At 43.6% G+C, this 24,491-nt stretch overlaps 1 protein-coding gene across 3 annotated transcripts; it reads left to right on the top strand.

The window, feature by feature from the left end:
• Window positions 1-2,381: 2,381 nt before the first annotated feature.
• On the top strand, window positions 2,382-24,447 carry itcha (itchy E3 ubiquitin protein ligase a). 3 transcript variants are annotated; one of them, XM_048254328.1, is made up of 24 exons: window positions 2,382-2,557; window positions 5,398-5,461; window positions 5,639-5,780; window positions 6,580-6,704; window positions 7,536-7,667; window positions 8,241-8,289; window positions 9,147-9,322; window positions 9,880-10,189; window positions 11,364-11,459; window positions 11,966-12,140; window positions 13,046-13,121; window positions 13,508-13,592; window positions 13,964-14,092; window positions 14,752-14,824; window positions 15,436-15,507; window positions 15,599-15,687; window positions 17,567-17,726; window positions 18,127-18,260; window positions 18,470-18,610; window positions 19,687-19,807; window positions 21,609-21,713; window positions 22,879-22,975; window positions 23,806-23,878; window positions 24,128-24,447. In XM_048254328.1, the coding sequence occupies exons 2-24, from the start codon at window positions 5,437-5,439 to the stop codon at window positions 24,225-24,227; spliced, it is 2,685 nt and encodes an 894-aa protein (XP_048110285.1). In that variant the 5' UTR covers window positions 2,382-2,557; window positions 5,398-5,436; the 3' UTR covers window positions 24,228-24,447. The 3 variants fall into 3 exon arrangements, with proteins under 3 accessions (XP_048110285.1, XP_048110286.1, XP_048110287.1); XM_048254329.1 differs by lacking the exon at window positions 2,382-2,557 and adding an exon at window positions 2,669-2,690; XM_048254330.1 differs by lacking the exon at window positions 2,382-2,557 and adding an exon at window positions 2,719-2,737.
• The last annotated feature ends 44 nt before the right edge of the window (window positions 24,448-24,491 follow it).

The raw sequence follows: 24,491 nt of genomic DNA, 5'->3' as shown, positions 1-24,491 counted from the left end.
AGGAAAGGGAAGGAACGAGCTGGAATCTGTAAGTAGTTAGAGTAGTTATCCTTTCTATCTGTGCAAATTAATATAAGCTTGGTTAGTATATTGATGGGGTATAAAAAGGTTTTTCATTACCAAGGTTTCACACAAGAAACATTTCATGATGGATAAAAGCAAAAAGCTCTCCCAAGACCTTTGCAACCTTATTGTTGCAAAACATATCAATGAAACTGGTTACAGATGCATTTCAAAACTTCAGAATCTTCAGTAAGCAGCATGGGAGCCATTATCTGCAAGTGGAAGAAACATCACTGCCATGCAGGATCTCCTCATATTTTCTGACCAGGGAGTCAGAAGGATAGTCAATTCCAAGAGCCAAGGACCACTGGAGAAAGCTCCAGAAAGACTTGAAGGCAGCCAATTCAATTAAATTCAATTAAACAGTTCTGGAAGTAACTAAAGATCAGGATTCACAAGAGGGACCCCTGGAATCTGTTTAGAACAATGGGCCAAAATCACACCTGATACTGTGACTAATATGTTTTGTCATACAGGAAATGTCTTGAAGCTGTCTTTACAAACAAAGGCTTTTCCACAAAGTATTGAAGAAATTTCAGTAGGCACGTTAAATACTTTTTTCCTGTGTCATTCCACTTTAATACACATAACTCTTATGTTTGGATTTTTTATGTGTGTGTTAATATAATGTGTGGTGAAAATTTCGAATAGACTCACTGGAAGTTTAAGCTAATTACTGAAAAAAAAAAAATATATATATATATATGTCCACCATATATTTATTTTACCTGAATATTTTAACTTCCAAATTAAATGTCAAAATGAATGTCAGACGAAATTTAAAGTTTGACTGACTGGATTTTGTATACAAAACATAGTGAAACCTGTCTAAGGTCACTCTCACTCTCCCTTGCTAAAGAGCTAAATGGTTTAGTCCGCCTGCACATTCATAAGGTAGTCTATCTTTTGTTTATTTAGTTGAGCATGCTAGTAGTGGACCGCTAATTGTTGTGCTGCTGGTGCAATGTTTTCTCCAAGAAAGCCAAGTCAGGTTACTAAAAAGAGAGACATCAAAATGAGGGGGAACAACTGCTAATAAACTTCTTTCCAAAGAAAGGTGAGCACAAACGTCAAAACACGAAATCCCATGGTGTTTGCTTGAATATCTCCGCTATCATTAATGCTAAAACGAACTGAGACAGCCCATTGAAATAGCGGAAAATACACTTTCATAGGTTAGGCTACACATGTAATCTGATGCCTCTCGTGATCCAGCTCCATCTCTATCACTTTCCGAAAGACTGCATGGTGCCAGCTTGATTCATGTCCTGTTGTAAGCTACATGCTGATCATTATCACTAGGCTAGTGGTTTAGGGCGCGATTTCTTTTCTCCCTTTATGTTTTCTTTAGTCTAAACTTTTAATTTTTTTACTCAAGTAACGGATGGGATTTTTTATGTAGCGAAGTACAATACTTCACTCAAAATGTAATCAAGTCAAATTTAAAATACCGATTTTATAAACTAGGCCTACTTAAAAAATACAAAATACACAGATACACAATCTACACAAACTACAGATACACAATACACAAACTACTCAATACAGTAACGTGAGTAAATGTATTTCGTTACTTTCCACCTCTGCCTATAGCATAGGCCAGCGGTTCTTAAACTTTCCTGACCCCCAGTTTAAGAACCTCTGGCCTATGTTATAGGGCAGCCGTGGCCTACTGGTTAGCGCCTCGGACTTGTAACCGGAGGGTTGCCGGTTCGAACTCCCTGACCATAGGCACAGCTGAAGTGCCCTTGAGCAAAGCACCCCTCACCTCACTGCTCCCCAAGCACAGTGAGCTGTTGTTGCAGGCAGCTCACTGCACCGGGATTAGTGTGTGCTGAGTGTGTTTCACTAATTCACGGATTGGGATAAATGCAGAGACCAAATTTCCCTCACGGGATCAAAAGAGTATACTTATTTATATACTTATGACAGAGAAGTCTTGAATTTGTCCCATAAGATTACAAGGAGTGTGGCCAAACTACTCTCCTCTTGAAGACTAGGCTATTTAAATGCCACCTTACAGACTCTTTCAAAAGCACAGGCCTAAGAAATTGTATTTACAATTTATGACATTTTACAAAATTGTTAGGCCTAAATATAACTAAAAGATAAAAAAAAAAAAAAACTGTTAGACTACTTTTTTAAAAAAAGTGGATATAATGTGGAGTAGACCTAAAAGTTAATGGGTAGCCTACCACAAACATCATCTCAAAATTATAAGGTTGGGTGTTATATTTGTAGCCTACACACTAATCAGAGCCTATGAGGTTACATAAGATGCGTTGAGTAAATTGTAAGGAAATTGAACTGAGCTCTGCCTAACGTCAAGCTGCGTTGTGGGTTCGTCTGTCACATGACAAGCTCAGAGATGGTGGCTGATCCTCGTTTAATAATATGAAATGGACCGAAAACAAACTACTCCAAAAAGTGGAACCTAACCTTGTTTTAAATCGGACATCAAGGACTAATCATCTTACGTATCCTATCAAAGTTGGTAAGATTGTGTTCAATGACGAGCAACCAAAATGTGATGATCGGAATAGAGCTAACATTAGGGTTAGCTGCACCTGTGACAGCGCTCTGGCGCGGCTAATTAGTGGCCAGCTAGATCGCTGACAGCGTTTCAGGTAAACAACGTCTTATCTGACCCCAAGGATGTTTACAAGCTTGTTTGGTACTGTATATATTTGCTTTTGATATGACATGAGTCACTGCATTAACTAAGTGGAGTCGTTATTTGTCACATCAGTCATGTCCGCCTGCTAGTTCGCTAGTCAGCTAACTTAACATTAGGACTGTCGAAGAGTTAGCAAACATTGCTGGCCAACGCAGCAAGCAAGCTAGGTAAGCTAGTTCTAGCTAGACAGCGAATGTTATAGTGGTCTACGTTTGCGGTGCTGGTACGAACTCCTGCTAGCCAATTACTCCCTTTTTAGCTTGATATCCTTATAACGTTACCTGTTGTAAGGCTTCTGTACACATGATCCTCAAAAGTTAGCTAGTTAACGTTATTCCAGTTTTTAAATTGTAAACTACAAGGCGGACCATCATGGCTGCATAAGTTAAGTTAGCCATCTGATGTGAGCGAATAAGCTTACGTTACTGGACCTGTGTGTAACTTATTAATGTCTCTGTGGCCAGCTAGGCACCATAACCTTAACTTGGATAACTTAGGTTTTTACGTTTGCGCTGTTGTTACCTGGACACATTTCATGTGTGACTTATTAAAGTTGGCTAGTTTGGCTTCACTGAAGGCCTAGCTAGCAAGTAAGCAACTAGCACACACGACAATCACATAATGAGCCTGGTTGTTTGCTTTTGGTTTTGGCGTAGACACTTATAAAAGTTGGCCATGAGTTATCATATGCGGCTATGAAAGGTAGCTGTGACGTGTCAGCAATAGCTGCTAAACGTTTATTATGTCCGTGTGTCATACCATTGTGTAAGTTCAGAATTTAACGTTACAAAAATTAGGGTCTATGTCATGTTGTTAATGCTGTTACAGCTTAGTATAATTAACTTAACATTAGTGTTACGTCAACAGACAGCATCCTAGGTTAGTTCAGATCAGATCAGACACTGGGTTCTCTTGAAAATCTATGTAGTTCAGGAAAATCTGCTCAACATTGTTGACAGTTAACCTGTTAACTGCGTGTGCTGGTTGATGTGGTTATTATTATCTGAAATAAATACACAGGTGCCATGTTTGCTATCAAAGGTCGAACTTCCCGATCGCATTCATCCCAGGAAGTCCATCCTCAAAATAGAAACTAAAAGCTCTTGTGTTAGTGTTTCGAATGGTCTGGAAATTAAATCATATAGCCCTAGCTGGGCTGTAGCTGCCAGATAGAGGCCCTCATTTTGTCATATCCAGAGCCATGCGTAAGATGCCCTTTGGTAAGCTTTCCCTGACATGCAAATGAATTATTAACCCTTGAATTATGCGTGTTCTGTTGAATCTTTAGCCTTTGATGAGAGAACAAACTGTCTGTCCTGGAGTTGGATTAGGCAGATGTCAAGGCCATGTAAAATATTCTAGGTGAACGAAAGCCGAATGGCAAACCTTTCCTTAAGACCATCTTAACGGCTGAACCAGCCAGCTTCACATGTTTATTTGCTTGAATATCTCACCTGATGATAGCCTGAGTTGTGAAGATTTGGTGGTTAAATTAGCAAAATTGGCAATTTGCTGTTGACTTTGATCCCTGACACAGAATTTGAATTATCTACCTAGTCCCAGACAATAAATGCCACGGTGTCACGCTCCATCTCCTGTAGCAAATGTTAACATGAGAAACAATGGAGCACTTGAGTGATTGAAGGGGAGTCTTAAGTTGCCTTGGCTCATTCAAATAGCGTAGGCTAGGTTATCTTAATGGAATGTTTTCGAACATGTTAGATGTTAGATTTGGTTAGGCTGACCGTCTCTGTCCTTCTATAAGAAGCAGGCCTAGTGCTGGTACTTTGTGAATCTGCGCACACCTAATACCCGTACCCCAAGTGTTTGATGTCTGTTTACAGTGTGTGCTCTCTGTAGTGGTGTGTGCTCAAGAGTTTCCAAATGGAACAGTAGTGGCTGTTTAGGTCTCCTCCGTTTCTGTCCCTCTGACGCACACTGTAAGCATCTTCATCTGAAAGTGATGAAACATGGGGATACGTTAACTTTTTTTGAGCAATGTTGCTAGGCAATGACAAAACAGATTCCCTGTTATCTGATTGTAGGATCATAACAATTTGCCTTCTGATGACTTAAAGCTCAAAACGTTGCTCTAAAAGTTGCCTTGTGTTTGTGAATCATCAGCTTTACTCTGTCCCTGGAGATAATAAGTCCGAGTAGCATGTAGAGGGGCCCGTGTCCTCAGGGTTGCATCATTGCTAATCCTGTTCAGGTTAAGCCCGGTCTTTCCTCCCATACTCCCTGCACCACAGCCATAGCCATTCATGACTCCCCTGCCTGCAGCACGGAACTGAGCAGAAGTGTTGCACGTGGCTTTGTTTTTGTTCTGACTCCATGCACTTCAGTACAGCTGAAATTGTGTGATATGAGGTCAAACCACAGTACAAGAAATCAAACAAAAATGGACCTTGAAATGACCCATGGTTGATGACTTGGTGAATTGTATTAATTTGTGATGGTCTGTCACTATAGTCTAGAGCTGTTATTTTCTGCTGGTGAGCCTTGATGTCCTACAACTAAACAGCTCTGTGTTTAACCACTGAGAGAATGGGCCAAATCCTCTATGACCTTTGTGATTTGAAAAGGCTGCACGGCAATGTGTAATTACTAAATGAACAACATTATTTATGATTTTTCCTATCCTGTTTCTTTGGCAGCTTGTTACCTAACCTCTTGGCTCCATTGATGGCTTCACGATGAAGGCCCAACTTCAGGTTATCGGTATGTATCTTGATTAACACAGTATAGTTGTGTGCTAAGTCGGCGAGTTTAGTGCTGATTGCGGATTGTAAAAGGACTATAATATAGCTTGATAAGGTGGTTCCCATTTTATCTTGCTTGATGGTACACCCGATGTTATCAGTGGTATCTGAACCTTTTGCTGTCCCTCACCTGTAGTTCTCGCTGCGAAACTGAAAGAGAACAAGAAGAACTGGTTTGGGCCGAGTCCCTATGTTGAGGTAGCAGTGGACGGCCAATCCAAGAAGACGGAAAAATGCACCAACACCTTCACTCCCAAATGGAAACAGCCCATCACTGTGTGAGTATCACAGGTGGTTTACTCATGATCGAGTGACACGGGCTGGAGGGTAGCAGCAAAGCAGGAAACGCCCAACCTGTGAAACTAGCAACAACAAAAACAACAACAATAAACAACAACAAAACCAGCGTGTTTCAAGTACATGGTTTAATGACACACCTGCAAGTTAAGCCTGAGGATGTGGAACATAAAGGAGCCTTATTGTGTCATTCATCTAGCAAAACATAGCCAGATCGCTCCTTTAAAGTGTTTAGGCTACTCCAAACTAAGTTAACTTCTAGTTGCTTTTGTCACTTAACCACAACATATTCCTCCTCAATAAATATAGTGCTGTTGATGTTTCTGTGATGTGCTGAGTGGAACACCAACATGGTGCTGACTAAACCACAAAATATGACTGAAACGTCAACAAGGGAGTTGTAGTGTTTGTGTTTCTCAGAATCCGAGGTGAGTGAGCTGCCACTGTTGCCTGTGTAGTTGTGTAGTGCATCAGGTGTCCTCACCAGGGAACACCCACAAGATGCAGTCAATACGTTGGCAGAACCATTTCTAAATGTCACCTTTCCTCTTCCCTTTGTGAACCTCTACTTGGAGAATGGAGAACATCTAATGTGTATAAGAATATGAAAGCTCAAACAACATAGTTACAGTTTTTGGATTGTGATTGTGCTGAGGAGAAACCTCCTTATGTCCTTATGACTAAATGAAGTTGTCCTTGAAAAGGCTTTGGGTCTATGATTGCCAACCTGGAAGGACATTTAACACTGGCTCACTTGTGTTGTGTTTTTTTCCCTTCTAGTATTGTTACACCCTTCAGCAAGCTTATCTTTCGGGTCTGGAGTCACCAGACACTGAAGGCCGACATTCTTTTAGGGATGGCCACTCTGGAAGTCAGCGAAATGCTCAAGTCGAATGACATGAAAAGTAAGTGCCTTTTTCTCTCTCTCCATCTCTCTCTATCTCTCTCTCTCTCTCTCTCTCTCTCTCTCTCTCTCTCTCTGTCTCTCTCTTTCTGTCTCTATCTCTCTTTCTCTCTCTTTCTCTTCCTCTCTCTCTCTCTCCTCTCTCTCTCTCTCTCTCTCTTCCTCTCTCTCTCTCTTGTGCCCGCCCCCCTCCTTCTCTCTCTCTCTCGCCTCTTCTTTTGACGGCAGATCTGATTCATCACAGAAACAGAAATGAAAGACACTCAGAGGGTGGGGATGGAAAAAACCAAAACAAAGAAGGAAGCAGAGAGCGAGAAGAGCATGTGTCTGTCTGAGCGCACACACATTACTGGTTTTGCATATGGGCCGAGTTGCTCTCTACCCTCATGCTTTCTCTGCCACTTTAGCTTTTAGCAGGCAGGTGAGCAGGCTTACTCCACTACCACAAAGGGTCTTTTCACAAATACTTAACATGTGCAGGCCATGTGACTGAAGCCAGCCTATTGGAAACACCTCCACCAGTGTGTGGTCCTTAGAACACTGGCAAACAAAAGACCCCATTTAACCAAGAGTTTAAATGATCTGAGCACTCTGACGTGTTTTGGCTTTGGTTTGGTTGATTTCTCTGGTGAAGTCTTTGAAAGTCTCTATCTGTATCTACCCACTACTGTGCCCTGTTGCCACAATAATGCCGTTCATGTACTCCTCATGCGCTCTTGTGCACATCCTGTAAATATGCTGACCTTTATAACATTTGCCAGGTTGGCAGGAAGTGTGTGCGGTTTTGTTTCTGTTGCCTCACTGTGTCCCTCCTCCCTCATGTGGAGTGTAGTCTGTGAGGTGGTGCAGACGCTGCAGCTGAGTGCAGACAGGGACCAGTCGGACGTGGTGGGGGACCTGTGCGTCTGCCTGGACGGCATGCAGGTGGATCCGCAGACCTTCGCCGCCGAGGAGCAGAGTCGCGGTGAGACATCTAATTAGGGCCGTGTGACCTGACTAAGATCTCATGACATCATAGGTCATCTCGTATTCCAATAACCATATACAGCACATTTATTTTGTAAATTCAATGAAGAAAATAGAGAATATACTGTAGATAACCACAATTATATTTGAATTACATACATTTGACAAACAAGGCCAAGTCTATGCAACTGGATCATCAATATGACATTTTGACAGTATAGTTGATATTTGTTATGAGGGGATGAATTATCACAATCTCTGATAAAGATCTAAGGCTGGGAGTAGGGTTGTGTCATATCACGTTGTCTATCACTGGGCCAGCTGGTTTCAGATGAATGGGGAGGAGAAGGGGACCGGGGATCAGAGAATAGACCCCTGCATCTTTGCACCTGTACATTACTTACAGCTTCATGTCAGATTGTTATGAGATATTGTCTTGCGTGGCCTTTTCTTTTCTGATTACTAGGCATAGATTGTATCGTGTGCAAGTGTGTTCATCTCTTCAATGAATTGATCTAGGGTTTTGCAATTATTTCCAACCTAATGATGTTTTTTTTTTATTTAAATACAGAAGCATCACTTCCAAATGGGGATTTGAAACCAAATAAAGAGCCAGAGAGGTAGGTGTATCTTCACTTTTGCATTTCAAATTTGAATCATTTTATTGCCTTGGGATGTAATGGTTTACGCAGGAGAACATGCTTTGATAAAAGCCCTCTATGCCAGAACCTTTGTACTTCTGGGCCTGTATTCACAAAGCATTTTGTCTTACTGCTAAGAGTACTCTTAAATTGGACTAAACAATTTTAACTAGGAAATTTCTCTTAAAAGGTATTCACAAAGCTGCTGAGACCAACTTTTAGTTAGGGAAAATGACAACTGCTAAGATAAGTTAAGAGCTCCGTTGCTATGGTTGACGTCTTTGTCACGCACAAGCGTGCTTGGAGTGAGTGACCACTGTGATTGGCTGATGATGAGTGGGAAGTGTGCTGGTGAGAAAGCGTGGCTCCATGAGTACCATGAAGGAGGAGGAGAGATAAATAAATAAATAAATATATATATATATATATATATATATATATATATATATATATATATATATATATATATATATATATATATTTTAATCACAGGCTACAAAGCAAATGGCCTATCATGCAATCCACTACGGATTGATGCAATACTGTATGTTTGCATTTGCATGACAAAATATTGTGACGTGGAATGCTACAAACAGCTGCTTACGATTCTTTGTGAATAGTGAGTTAGGAGTCCTCTCGACTACATCTAACCTGTCCCAGACTTAGGTGCTACCTTTAGTGCTAACATGCTTTGTGAATTACTCTTAGTCCAAAAAAAATATTTTTAGAAGTTTCACCTAAATCCGTCTATTAGAAACTACTTCTAACCTTAAGATTCTTTGTGAATATGGGCCCAGCTCTCTAGTCTTGTGAGTAAACTTTGTGTGTTTTGCTAGGCCCAGCAGAGGCTCCTCCCCCGCCAGTGACATCGCCGATGATGCTCCGGCTCTCCCCAATGGCCACGCTGTCAACGGCACGGGGTCTCCCTCCCTGTCTGCAGGGGCCTCCAGACCGCCACGACCCCCCAGGCCTCTCCGCCCACCCCCTCCCCGCAGACCCACCTCCTCCCCAGGTCTGGAAACGTTACTGAGCGTGCAGCGTTGCCCTCTCACAACGCGAGGTCTTCCACATCATGATAACACACTGTCCACAGATAGTGATACTGCCATAAAGCCTTTACTGATCTACCTTTATAATGGTCTACCAAAGGGTTTTGCCGTTTTGAGGACTTTCAGATTGATTCTCTGGTTTAAATATTTATTGTATTAAGGAAAGCAAGATGTGATATGAAATGCATAAGGCAGCGACCACCTCAAAAAAAAATACTGAGTGTTAAAAAAAAAAAAGCAAGGTACACTGGTGGAGTATCCCTTTAAGTGCCTGGAGGCGTGTCCGTGTGAATGCCCTCTAAGTCAAGGAAGGGAAATACTGGCATATAAGACTGACTTCCTGTACTTGGATTAAACCTAGTTCTAGACTAAACGAGAACTTTAATGACGATCTCCTATCAAAAAACCTTTTAGTCTAGGTCTAGACTTAGTCCATGTATATGAATTCAGACCATACGTCTTTTAGAGGTGTTAACTCCATCCTTCCAGGCTCTCATAAAACTCTGTTTGTCCTGCGCAGCCTCTTCTAACGGCTCCACCCCGAGCCATGGCAGCAGCGCGGCCAGCCCGGAGCCCAACCCCAGCCTGCAGGTGAACGGCACGCCGGAGGGCCCGAGCTCGGGGCCCCCCTCTGGCTCTGGCCCTGGCTCTGGCTCTGGGGCTGGGACGAGCCCCCCCGCGCCCAACCAGAACTCCAGCGCGCCGCCCGCCACTGCCCCCTCCCGGGTCAGCCCCATCAACACCGGACCCCTGCCCCCCGGGTACGTCCGTCCTGACATCCCTGAAAATCCTACACGTAGCCCCTTCAACACCGGGCAGCTACCCCACGGGTATGTTAAGCCCGCCTCTCCCCTCATCCTGACCCAACCTAACCCCCACTTCTCCACAGAGACTGCATCCATGGATTTGTGTTGAAGGCTTTATCATTGCAGAAGAGCCACTTGTGAGAGATGTACCCAACAAACGTGCCTTGAAATTTTGCATCCCCTGACGGCGTTAGTGGGGAGTTAAGTAAATTGAAACAGCAACCTCGAGCCGCGAAGAAGTGGAAATGACGGCACTATCTGAGCCAGGAGAGATCCTGCCCGTGGGGCCTCCCGTTAGTGTCCCGTTAGTGCCATAAGGTTGCTATCTGTAGCCCTCGGTCACGCCGTCCCCTACGGACTGCCGGAGACTTAGTGCTGGGTTCTCTGTTTCTTTTCCCCCCTTTATTTGCAGCTAGTGCTATGGAGCCTGGAGGAGCTATAATTATCCTCTGACACTTTAATGCTAGATTCCAGGGCCTCGGCGTGCCCGTAATGAACAGGGCTGTAATGGGACCACAGCAGGGGAGGGTGGAGGTGGGATGGGGCCGTGTGGGGCTGATGTCATGTCACCGCCTCTGCTGCATGCTGGTGGTTGAATCTGCTTGAGGTTAAGTGAGTCTTAAATGTGTGTGTGTGTGTGCGTTGAAGTGAGTCTTAAATGTGTGTGTGTGTGTGTGTACGTGGGAGGGAGGTTTTGTGCCCTCTCACACCCACTTAAGTGCAGAAATGGAGAACATCTGCCCAGTAATTGCACATTGCTGTTGGAAGCACACAATATTATTGGCCCCTCTCTCTAAATGTGCAAACTTTTCAGAGTGTACATGACAGTAGGGATTTTGTTTAAAATGTAAGTTCTCTCTGTATCCTTGTATGACCACGGTGTAAGTGATGGGTTTTTTCATTTGGAAGTCTCATTTCTATGACTAATACCAAAGCAGGCCTGTGTATTAGACTGGTACAGTTGGCATCATGCTTACAGTAATGCTAACTAACACAAACTGAGCATCGTGCTACTAACACTTAACACATTTAGCGTCACACTAACAACAATACCAAAGCAGGCCTGTGTGTTAGACTGGTCCAGTTGGCATCATGCTAACTAACACAAACTGTTAGCATCGTGCTTCTAACACTAACACATTTAGCGTCATGCTAACACTTCTTCCACCCTCTTCTGTGTTGCTGTGTTGTTGTGCAGCTGGGAGCAGAGAGTGGACCAGACTGGCCGTGTGTATTATGTGGATCACCTGGAGAAGCGGACCACCTGGGAGAGACCTGAGCCGTTGCCACCTGGGTAAGGCCTTATTCCACGCTGAATACCCCTACTAAGAGACTGAGGACGTTGCATGAATAAACCCATGGGGCTCATGTGGGATGTTCCAATGCATCAAAAAAAGCCAGCTTTCCTGGCCAGTCTCTAAAGGGACTAAGTGTTGAATTTGAGTTACAGATGGGAATTAGATTAGATTCAACTTTATTGTCATTTAGCAGGGTTCAGAGCTAATGAAATGCAGTAATTACCATTACGTCTGTAACGCCGTTCTAGTGGTATTACAAGACAGTATGTCCGACGCGTGCTAAATTAAGTGGATGTCCGGGCTAGACTAGACAAAATGCAGGCATTTGAGACATCACGTCCAATTTCGTCAGATTCTGTTGCTATTTGTAGGTCATTGTTGAATGTTTCAAATTAAAAATCCTACACACAACCCCTTTTCAAAATAAGGTTGATAATTGACTTGCCGGACATGCTTTATCCTAAAGCTGCTAAAAAGGCTGTGCGTTTGGCCCGTGTTGTAGGTGGGAGCGTCGTGCGGACCCCATGGGCCGGGTCTACTACGTAGACCACATCAGCCGCACCACCACCTGGCAGAGACCCACTGCCGAGTCGGTGCGCAACTACCAGGAGTGGCAGAGCCAGCGCAGTCAGCTGCAGGGGGCCATGCAGCAGTTCAACCAGAGGTTCATCTACGGGGTGAGCCTGCAAGACCCCACGGCACTGGACAGCTTTAAGGGTGGTGGGGTGGTCACCATGGCCAGGGCACTTTTAACAAGGAGTTCATTTGATTTTGTTTGCAATGCACAGAAGTGTCTGTTGTTAGGTGCCACATCTTAACCATTTAAAGCTCTAATTGTAGTTTACCTTTCACTTCTTTGTGATTGGCCCTTTTTCTACTTCTGGTATACAGTGGGGTATTTGATTCAACAAAAACGGAACGCAATAGAGTGTGGGATTAAGTAGCCGCTTTTATTCAAACACACATGGTCTCGGCGTCGGATTCAGGGTTTCAAATTCGGGTTGGTCCTTTTTCAAGCAGTTTGACCACTCTTCCTCCTATTGTTTGCTACTGAATTACAACAGGAATCAACCCCTAATCATAGTTTTCACCTTTCACCTTTTCATGCTCCTTACTACTGCTATACTGTTGATCTGGGAGTTTTTGTTTGCCATTGCTCTTTTTGTAGTATTGCTGAGAAACAGAACAACAGATGGCCAACAGGTCTTCCTCCTCCTTAAAAGTGACATACTGTATTGTAGCTTACCATGCAGCAGTGAAGCCCAGTGTTTCCCATACATTGACTTATTTGTGGCGGCCCACCACAATATCAACATTGACCACCACACAATGATTTTCCAGGTTGTACTAAATGGTGCTTAAAGCTGGTTAGCATCATAACCACTCTGCGCTAATTTGTTAAAAAATGTTGCATTCAAGTTAATTCTGCAAACCTACCACCACAAATAGAATTCAATTCTGTGGGAAACACTGGAAGCCTAGAGCTGCTGTATGGCGCTGGATTAGATGTGGGCCGGCACGGGTCGGTGACTTTGTACTCTCCGTCTGTAACTGTTGTTGTTTTTGTCTCTGTGTGCATCAGCTTCAGGAACAGATTGCACCCACCACAACCACCCAGAAAGAATTCGACCCTCTTGGCCCTCTTCCACAGGGATGGGGTAAGGCACTCATCGTCACCCCATGCCATCTGGACACACTGGGTTCATTAACCCACCCCTCTTGTGGCTAATGTTATCAGTAAAGTACCGTAATTTTAAAAACTATTAGCCGCAGCTTATACATTGATTTTCAAAACTTTTCAGCTATGAGGTTAATACACGGAGGCAGTTAATATGCTATTAATATGGTTTTGTTTCTTTTAACTTGCATAAAACACTGTCCTTCAGTTTATACACAATGCGGCTAAGACACAGGAAATGACTGTATTTGCAGTAACGAAGCGTAGCGTTTGTGTGACTGATATTAAGCAGTATTTGACGTGCATTTGTTCACATTTCTATGCATGTTTTTGTGTGTTCACATTTGCCTGGTTGTGTCCCATCAGAGAAAAGAACAGACAGCAATGGCAGAATGTACTTTGTGCATCACCCTACGCGCTCCACGCAATGGGAGGACCCTCGCACGCAAGGGTAGGGCTCTCTTGGACTCAAGCACCCAGATAGTTGACATGCTATTGGTGAAGAGTTTGACTTCCCAACACCATGCTATGTAAAAACTGACTGCTTGTGTCCTGGTAGTGAAACATTAAGGATTATTGGGTTCATACACTGTCAGCCTTAGTTTGTTGCAAAAGAGATAATGTGTGAAATGTTTCTCACACACACACACACACACACACACACACACACACACACAGCACTGCAGTGTGACTGAACTCCTGTCTTTTCTCTTTCTCTCTCTCTCTCTCTGTCTGTCTGTCTGTCTGTCTGTCTGTCTGTCTGTCTCTGTCTGTCTCTCTGTCTCTCTCTCTCTCTCTCTCTCTCTCTCTAATCCACTCCAGGCTACTGAACGAGAAGCCTCTGCCCGAGGGCTGGGAGATGAGATTCACAGTGGACGGCATCCCTTATTTTGTGGACCACAACCGCCGGACCACCACCTATATCGACCCTCGCACTGGAAAGTCCTCTCTGTGAGTACTAAGCCAGGCTCGCCGCATCAATCATGCTCGACTCGTGGATCCTGGAATTTGAGATTTGAAGAAATCAAGGCCCTAAAGTTTTTGAAAATAGTTGGACATGGGTCATTGAAAGTGCTCGTATTGATATATTTTGTGTTGTAAAAGGAAAGAGACCCTGTCTGCCATCACTGAAAAACAGTACAATTGAGATGTTGAGAAGTGGCTTTAGACATTCAAGCCTCTCTCTATCTCTGTAATTGTTGTATGTGAGTTTCTGTAAAGCAATTACTAATGTTGTAACAGTAACCTTGCCCCCTGTCTCAAAGTATGCTATGTTGTGTCCTGTCCTTGTAATTGAGGCAATTTGGCCTGGAAAAAAGGAAAAAATAAGTCCTCAAAAAGTTCATCATTTGATTTGTTGACTGTGTTGCTATTGTGTATTCATATTCCTCCTGGGAATCTTCCTCTTCCCTAGCGGGTGGGTGAATGAAGTAGCTAGCTGCTTATTGTTATTCATTTTCCCCTCGAAGGACATCATAACTATAGGGCCTAATGTCCCCCAGTAGCATGGCACTGTCTGGTGGTGTGCACAGTGCTGGTGCTGCATTTGTCTGGACGCTCAGAGTTTTTCTGACGTGCGTATTTCTTGCCCTTGCGTGTTTGTGTAACAGAGAAAATGGTCCCCAGATCACCTATGTGCGAGACTTCAAAGCCAAAGTGCACTACTTCAGATTCTGGTGTCAGGTAAGTCAGCGCCTCTAGTTTTGTCTTGCCTCACTCTCTCTCTCTCTCTCTCTCTCTCTCTCTCTCTCTCTCTCTCTCTCTCTGTCTGTCTCTCTCTCTTTCTCTATCTGATCCTACCTTCCTCTTTATATCTGTCTCACCCCGCCTTCCTCTGTTATCTCCATCTCTCTTATACCTGTGTGTGTCTGTCTCTCTCTCTCTCTCTCTCTCTCTCTCTCTCTCTCTCTCTCTCTCTCTCTCTCTCTCTGCTGGTACAAAGAGTGTGTCACTGAGCAACCTTGTGGTATTTTCTGTTTTCTGGTAGAACTGGCTCTGCCGGTTGACAGGGGCAGGTGCTGTAGCTGACAGGCTGTGGCAAAGCCTGGAGTTTCACCATGCAATAGGCAACGCTACCGAGTTACGTCAGCTTATAGCTCTTCCCTTGAGTCACTGTCCTTGAAGTAAGATCAAGTCAGTGATGTTTTGTAAGATTATAACTTAATGTGGTGACTAAGGCAGTTAATATGGTCTCTCACACACACACACAACAAACACACATACTCAAAAACATAAACATGTGTGGAAACATTGGTGTGTTTGTTAGTTTGATAATTTGTTTGTCTGTGTTTTAGCAACTCTCCATGCCCCAGCACATCAAGATTCATGTCACTCGCAAAACTTTGTTTGAAGATTCATTTCAGCAGGTGAGTACATGCACTGCTTTCACAATCCCATGCCATACACTGGGCTGGATGATGTTTTTCTAAAGCAACTGTTTCCGTCATTGCCATGCAGATCATGAGTTTTCACCCTCAAGACCTGCGGAGGAGGCTGTGGATCATCTTCCCTGGGGAAGAGGGGCTGGACTACGGAGGAGTGGCCAGGTGGGCGCTCTGTTCCTCTCAAGCCACTGACACTGACAAACACTGACCGACAGACACTGTACCATTTTGGCCCGAGTTTAGCCCCGCTGCAGTCGAACTTGACAATCCGAAGAATCGGGATACATTTCCGTCAGACCGGTTGACATTTGTCATGCGGTTTGAACCGGGTCACAGACCCCTTGTAAAAGAGAACAGTCAACGTTCCAGATCCCGAACAATCGGATTACTGGCATGTCACACATTTTTGTTGAATAGCTTGTGTTGGTTATTAGAGTGCACAGTTGTGAACACAAGAGGAAAGACCTGTTAAAACATGTGGTGTGAGTTTACCACATCGTCGCTTACAACATCGAAAGTATCTGTCTGGTTTTACCCAGTCAGCTACTTCTCAGTGTTCTCAAATGGACACACTCCGAGTCGGAATTATAGCAGTTATATCCGGGCCTTACTGCTGGAGCAATTGAAGTGCATGAATCAGTCACTGTAATTCTGTTCACTTATGATGAGTCGCATGCAGCACTCAAAGGAGATTCAGTACTCTTGGCTCAAGGAATGCTTCATAGATATGGTGAAACAGAATAGAATAACTAATGGCCACAACACAGCATAAAGCAGTAAGCCCATAGCACTCCCCATTGAAATGAAGAGCATTGCCAAGTTCACTTTCCTTGAGATACTTTCCTGCCTGCTCTGCTCTGCTCTCTGCCACACTGGGCTCATTGGGGACCGGCATAATGAGTCTCTGCTTGAATAATTTAAAGGCCCTTCTTATCTCCGCACACTGCCAGCCAGACAACTCTCACTGCATCTACTTTCAAAATAAAGTCACTTTCCCAGTCAGACGCACTGGTTTGGAGAGAGCCGGCGGCATGAAACAGACTGGAGGAGCCTTTGGAGCCTAATTATGGAGCCCATCTGGGCTTCTGTGTGCGTGTGTGTGTTTACAGTTGAGCCATCATAGATAACGATAAGGTGTACGTTATCATTTAATGGTCATTTTCTTTTCATATTTCGGAGGTTTATATAAATGTTTCATGTTCATATTGACCCTAAAAAAAGTCTTGTAAGAAGAAAATGTAGGTCACCTATAACATGCGGGTTCCACCACACACAAAAAAAACGTGTTGGATTGGTAGCAGCTAGTGTGACATCCAGAGACTTGGCACGCGAATCCACAGCCAGCCAAACGTCCCCGTGCTCTTAGTGGACCTTAGGTTACGGCCAGTGAACTGTGCTGTCAGTCAAACGTGCCTGCCCGTGCTCTTAGTAGACCTGAGGTAACAGCTAGTCTAACTTGCAGGGGCTCTTTGTGGAGCTGAAGTGACTAAGGCTTACAGTGGGATGTGGGGCAGGGCTCAGACCAGCAGCCTCTCAGGGGCTCTCTCTTTTGTCCGGCTGGCAGTTCAAGCATGGCCTTGGCAGAGTTCCAAGGGTCATTCACTAAGCTGAGAGCCAAAGTCTCCCTCTCACTCTGCTCCCTTGAAGGACTCACTCTACTGAAGGCTTTCTCTCACACTGTCTACCTGCTTTAGCGCTCTAGTTTTACTCCTCGTCCTCCATCTTAAACCATATAGCATGTGTGCGTGTGTCTCTTTCGTAGCCTCTCTGACAGCCTTGAGCTTCATTAGGGTCTTTAGGCTCCATTAGGATTAGCAGGATCTTTATTAAAGTGTATTTCGGAGGCTTTTTTACGATGGGATAGTGAAGAGTGACAGGAATTGAGTGGAAGAGAGAGATGGGGGATGACTGATTCAAATCTGGGTGCCCTTGGGCGCATGGACCTGAATGTGCTATGGATGCTGCTGCAGCTTACACCACAGTGACCCCCATGTTCACTACGGTCGTGTGTGTGATTGTGTGTGTGTGTGTGTGTTTGCAGGGAGTGGTTCTTCCTGTTGTCCCATGAGGTTTTGAATCCCATGTACTGTCTGTTTGAGTATGCTGGAAAAGACAACTACTGCCTGCAGATCAACCCTGCCTCCTCCATCAACCCCGATCACCTCAAGTACTTCAAGTTCATCGGCCGATTCATTGCCATGGTACGCATGTACACACACACACACACACACACACACACACACACTCTCTCTGTGTACACATGTGCACTGTTTTTCACAATCCACTGTTTGATCGTGCTCTTTTACAGCAGTGTCCTGAGTGCAGTCAGACAACAGCAACATCAAAAGAGCTTGTGACACCAAAGTCACAGCTTGTGATACAGAAACAGAAAAGACAAATAATAATAAAAACAAAAACCAGCAAAGACATCTGCGACAAAAAAAGGGGAAAAAATTGAAATGTGGTAACCCTTGACCACCACTGTTGTCTATTTGTATACTTGTAAGGTGTTAATTGTTTAAAAGAGTACATGAAAAAAGGCATATTGCTTTATTCAGTTCAGTAGATTTATTTAATTGTCTTCCCTGTCTCGCAATTCAGGCTTTGTTTCATGGGAAGTTCATTGACACAGGATTCTCCCTGCCCTTCTACAAACGCATCCTCAGCAAGCCTTTGGGCCTAAAGGATCTGGAGTCCATTGACCCGGAGTTCTACAACTCCCTCATCTGGATCAAGTAAGACCAAAGAGACCCTTGGGAGTGACCATGTTGGACATGTACTCAACAATCAATAGTGTAAATGATACTGATAATATTGATGAGATAGTTATAGGGAGGGCTTATCATTTACCATGGCATTGCCGGTGCTACAGTGTGTCACAAATATAAACAATATATTATTTTTAGCTTACATATGCTTGTTGTTCTTCAACCCATTTCCCCAGGGACAACAACATCGAGGAGTGCGGTCTGGAGATGTACTTCTCGGTGGATAAGGAGATCCTGGGCGAGGTCACCACTCATGAGCTCAAGGCAGACGGAGGAAACGTCCTGGTCACGGAGGAGAATAAAGAGGAGTACATCAGGTACCAGAGACCGGTCATACTCACATTTGTACTCTAGGAATCATATCACGTCATATATTCGTGCCTAATTATAGAACGTCAAAAAGAAACAAAGTAGCCGGGCTGCATCCAGACACTTAGCTGCCGTCGGGGGCTGCATGCAGTCGACTCAACCTCTCTACGGACAGTTTTTAATGTTTATCAGAAAATAACTACTCAGTATTCTGATTGAGTATAATTTTCGGGACAATTAGGGCAGGATTCGGGATTCGGGACAACTGCTTGGATATCGGGACTGTCCCGAATTTTTCGGGACGTCTGGTCACCCTAATATATATAAATATATATTTATTCCACTGCTTGGTTGAATTTCCCATTGTCCTACGTAATTTAGAACGACCATTAACCGTATGTTATTTGCATACCTATGAAGTAGATCCATTTTTTTTGGCCGTATCACACTTGTATATTAATTCGCCGAACTCGTTGTGAAGTTTAAATGAACCGTCACGTTGCATCCAAGCTGTAAAATGCAGAGGTTCAGAACATAGTAACATTGTAGCATATGACTGAGGTGACTTTTAGCTAGATGGATGACAGCAGGCTTGGTAAAATAGCGATGTTTCAAAGCTAAAGTTCATCAGAATCTTGGGATACGCCCGCTTGACAACGGGAGAGAGAGAACTAACGACTGGCCTTTGGCCGTAGCAACCATCCATTTAGAACTAGTAACGGCAGTTTGTCCTGCAAGTTGAGAAATTCGTTGATATGTGTCGGAAGAAAGTAGTTCTACAAACAAGACCGTTTTAGCGATTAAAACGTTTAAATTGTAACAGAAAATGAACACAACGCAAGTGGCAACAGTGGAATAAGCAGGATAATGGACTCCACGGGGGTCTGTTCACAGAAGTTAATGCACTTACGAGGTTTTGCGTCGGGGCCGTTTTACAACCTCGACCGTGCATTAACTTCTGTGAAGAGACTACCGTGTCGTCCATTATCCCTTACATATATGATATTTTTCCATCCTGAGACTTGTGATCATATTGTGAATGCTGTTGTGTGTGTGTATGTGTGTTTGTTCTGTGTGCTCCCAGGTTGGTGGCAGAGTGGCGTCTGTCGCGTGGCGTAGAGGAGCAGACGCAGGCCTTCTTTGAGGGATTTAATGAAGTTCTCCCTCAACAGTACCTGCAGCTCTTTGACGCCAAGGAGCTTGAGGTACCAGTCCACATGCAGCTGTCTCAGACCAAATACAACTGCAGTATCTGTCACAAACTATCCTATACCTGTACACCTCACTTGATACCAACTAAAGACCAGTAGCCATGGGATCTTTGTTTAACACCTGCACAGCACTTTTTAAGCACATGTTTCAGGTTCCCAAATGCATCTGCAGTATCTGTCTCACTACTACTATAACTATAACTCACTCTCCCTACCTTGGACCTACTGGGTAATTTCACAATCAGGGTGTGCGCTTTGTTTCAACAGGGTCAAAATGTCATTGTTTGAGTTTTACACATTCAATATGTCTGTAGATGGATAAAAAAAGTTATTTCAAGGCATCAAAGCATGGATAACTCTAAAAAAAACATTCAAGAAGGGATGATATTGGGAAAACTTATGAAAAATCAAAGTATTAAATTGTCTGTCTACATGAGTAAACATCCCATCTGAAGCATTTTAAATCCTGATGGGTACAGTCTATACTGCAAGAAATATTAGTGATTTATATGTATATATGGGATATCCTATGCATAATTAAGGCTTTTGTGGCAAATACACCAATTTATAAAAATATTCTTATCTCATTTGTTTTGCACTGAACAGCCATGACTCTTTGAAATGATTGCTTGCCTTTCATTGAAAGCTTCTGATGTTGTTGGACAATTGTAAACCTTTTTTGAAAATATCTTGATTGAGCTGTGTCTGATGGACTGTCAAACATTTGAGTTGGAGTGGAAATTTTGGTGTTTCTTTGTCTAAACACACAGATAATTAATATGTTACTCCTAAAATGGTAAAACACTGACACTGTTTGTCCCAAACGCTTTTTTGGATAACATTAGGGTATCACAGTGCATGTTTTCACAGGTGCATGATTATGCTGTTTTAATTGCATTTGTAATCACAATGGTAATTTCAGTCAGCTGTGTTTTACCCTCTGTGGTAAGAAAGTAGTACATAGAATCATGACATGGATAGTCTGGTCACTCACGATTGGGAATCCTTTTCAACGCTAGCATGGTGGGCGTAGACATGATATTAACTTTGGTTAGGTGGACTGATGATTTCAATCACATTGATCAGAGATTTGCCTAAGCTTTACAAACTATAAACAGAATCAGCAGTCAGGAAACGATGTATGTGACACCTACCTTTGCTGTAACCAATTTGTGCATAAAAATGACTGAAAGGTGCCTTTACCTTTTGTCCAGTTGTCCATGTGCTCGTAAGTCTAGCCATTAATAATAACATGCAATATTCCAAGATTGTGACATTTTGGGGTACACAGGCCTGTTTTTGAAAAATTTCAAGCGCACCCCCTGATTGTGAAAACTACCCTATCCGAGAAACTCAGCCACGGAAAAGAGATTCTTTTGTTATGTATACTGTAGCACCCGTAGAGCACTTGTGTAGACATGTTTGTTTCAGGCCTTGTGGCTGGTGTTGACTGCCAACACGAGGCCTGTTCGTAGCACCTGTAGAGCACTTGTGTAGACGTGTTTGTTTCAGGCCTCGTGGCTGGTGTTGACTGCCAACACGAGGCCTGTTCGTAGCACCTGTAGAGCACTTGTGTAGACGTGTTTGTTTCAGGCCTCGTGGCTGGTGTTGACTGCCAACACGAGGCCTGTTCGTAGCACCTGTAGAGCACTTGTGTAGACGTGTTTGTTTCAGGCCTCGTGGCTGGTGTTGACTGCCAACACGAGGCCTGTTCGTAGCACCTGTAGAGCACTTGTGTAGACGTGTTTTGTTTCAGGCCTCGTGGCTGGTGTTGACTGGGTGCTGTGTGTTGCAGGTGATGCTCTGTGGGATGCAGGAGATCGACATGGCTGACTGGCAGAGGAACACCATCTACAGACACTACGCCCGCAGCAGCAAGCAGATCCTCTGGTTCTGGCAGGTAGGGGGCAGGCGAATTCCCGGAAGTAGAAGAATTGACGTAGGCTGGAGGGACCACCTCTCTGCTAACTCCCATAGTCCATTCATTCTAGGATTTTTTTGAAATACCATAACTTCATATAACATATATCCTGTGCCGATATTGTAGCTTCTGTGTAATCCACATAAACACTACAAAGGCAAAACAGACTCCACTACCTTGTCCGTAGCGTTGGTTACCCGTAAGAAGAATGGTTAGCTTGTTAGGTTGGAGGGAAGCTAGCTTTGGCGTAATCTCTTTCAGCGCCGTAGGGAGATAACCGTATTGTTTGGATAAGAAGCTCAGTCCACCTTACTGTCTATAACGGTAACTCATAAGCAAAACCTAGCATACACGACCGTATGTTAAGGTAAAGCATTACACAGAGGCAACCTAATAATAATAAAAAAGTAAACCTAATTTTTTTTAAAACGGCACTAATCATTACAGAGGTTTTCTATTGATTGACCGTAGGTCGGAAAAGTGGAAAGAAGATTAGCTTCAAGGCTATAACTTTTTTTTGTTTTGTTGACTGTTTTTAAAGATGATTATGTGTGGTAGCTTCAACATTAACACGACTTGGTGAGGATGATATTAATAATAATACATAAATAAATGTTTAACTTTGATGACTTTGAAGGCGAAGGAAGTGTGAGAAGAATTTCTGTGTATCTATCATATGAGTTACAAGATTCAGTTCGATGGCTAACGTCACGAAGTTAAGTGTGAGTCTGCGCAGTACTAGGGGGACCAACTGAAAAATCGTTCTATTTGACTCAGTGCCCTCCCATTGAAAACGACGGAGTCTGTTCGTCCATTTCTTTTACTGTCTATGGGTTAGGCCTGGGCTCGTCGCACAACACCAGTCTGACCAGGCCACTTCACAGGTCCAGCATCAGTATGTCTGGTCACAGCACTGGCTTGAACTGTTGTGCAGATCCAACTGATCCATCGCACTCCAAGGGTCTCTTGCTGTCCTTGTCCACACACTTTGACTGATTACATATGGATTTAGTCGAGTGATTTTTATTTGTATTTATTTAAAACATTTAGGTGGCCATTTTGATATCCCTCCTCCATTTTGTGGGCTCACATTTTCACTCATTGACTTGTAATTATTTTGTGTGTGTGTGTGTGTGTCCTGCAGTGTGTGAAGGAGATGGACAACGAGAAGAGGATGCGACTGCTGCAGTTTGTGACGGGCACGTGCCGGCTTCCCGTCGGAGGCTTTGCTGACCTCATGGGTGAGTGCAGGAGCGCCGCTAGGAGTGGAAAACGTCCAGGACTTAGCGTGGTCAACATCCACAAGGGCTAGGGGAGGCTGGTGGGGCATTGATCAATGATGTTTTCTTATTTTTTAGGAAGTGTATTATTATGTGATCCGAGACTATTCATAAAAGATCCCGGCCTAGAGCTCCCAATTTGCAGGCCTATCAAGGCCATGGAAGAGAGTGACCTCTCCAGATTGATGTGGTGTGTCAGTCTAGGGCCGGGTTACAAGAACACTAAAGAAAAACCTGAGATCTATCAGAATCACTATAGGCTCAACAAACCGCAGCAATTTATTGACACTAACATAAACACGTTTCAAGAGTGACACAGACTGAAAAAGCAAATGTAAATTATGCAACTGTCCTTAAAAAATGTAAGACTGAATTACCTGCCAAAAAAGAAAAAATCAGATGGAAAACAAAGGAGGAAGCTGCCCATCGTAATTAATTATTTGCAAAGCGAATAACAATAGATATGCCAGACCCAACTCGCCCATTTAACAGCAGCATGGATCAATGTAATGGTAATGAGTAGCTCGTCACTAGGCAGAAAGGGTCAGCACCCTCAGCAAATGTTGAATGTTTGTTGGCCAACATGTCATCTATCAAGAATTCCATTCAGGGTGACCCTCTTGATTGTCTAATGGTGCGCACACACAAGGGTGTAGTTATGGACACTAGTGCAGAATGACCCATCCGAATCAAAGTTGGAGGCAAAATAATCAAAATATATAAAGACAATATATATCTGCACATACTTTTTATCTTAGGAGTCCTCTTTGATTTGATTCTGCTTCTCACAGGGAGCAATGGTCCTCAGAAGTTCTGCATTGAGAAAGTGGGGAAAGAGAATTGGCTTCCGCGAAGTCACACTTGGTAAGAACGGCAAGAACGTGTGGCTTTGAGCCTACAGTAGCTATGGACCCTTTCAACAATAAAAACAAAAACAATGCTTGAACGTTCTATTTGGGCCCCAATCTACTTCCTCTACATTAAGATAACATATGGAATGTTAAAAAGGAAGTCTTGTGGGGCCAACTATGATGCTGATAATGGAACTCTCTTGAAAGGGTCTATACAAACTCTCTTGTGTCCTCTTGAGCATGTCTTTGTTTTTCTCCACAGCTTTAACCGTCTGGATTTGCCACCTTATAAGAGCTACGAGCAGATGAAGGAAAAGCTGATGTTTGCCATTGAAGAGACGGAAGGTTTTGGGCAGGAGTGAAATACACACACACATGTACACACACACCGATGCTCTTCTTTTGAGCCTGGAAACCCGTTGGGGACAAGTTTTACCTGTGAAAATCACCTGAAAGAGACACAAAGACAGAAGAGTGTGTGTGCGTGTGGTGTGTGTGTGTGTGTGTGTGTGTGTGTGTGCGTGCGTGCGTGTGTGTGTGAGTGAGCACGTCAGTTCACCTTACAACCCCTTATTAACTGATCCCCCCTCGGCTCCATTGAGCACTCGGTGAAATAGTCAAACCAC

Source organism: Alosa alosa, chromosome 10, assembly GCF_017589495.1.
Source record: "Alosa alosa isolate M-15738 ecotype Scorff River chromosome 10, AALO_Geno_1.1, whole genome shotgun sequence".
In the NCBI taxonomy this organism is placed as follows: domain Eukaryota; kingdom Metazoa; phylum Chordata; class Actinopteri; order Clupeiformes; family Clupeidae; genus Alosa; species Alosa alosa.
The sequence above is the reverse complement of the archived record's forward strand: the minus strand, read 5'-3'. Positions and strand labels throughout refer to the sequence as shown.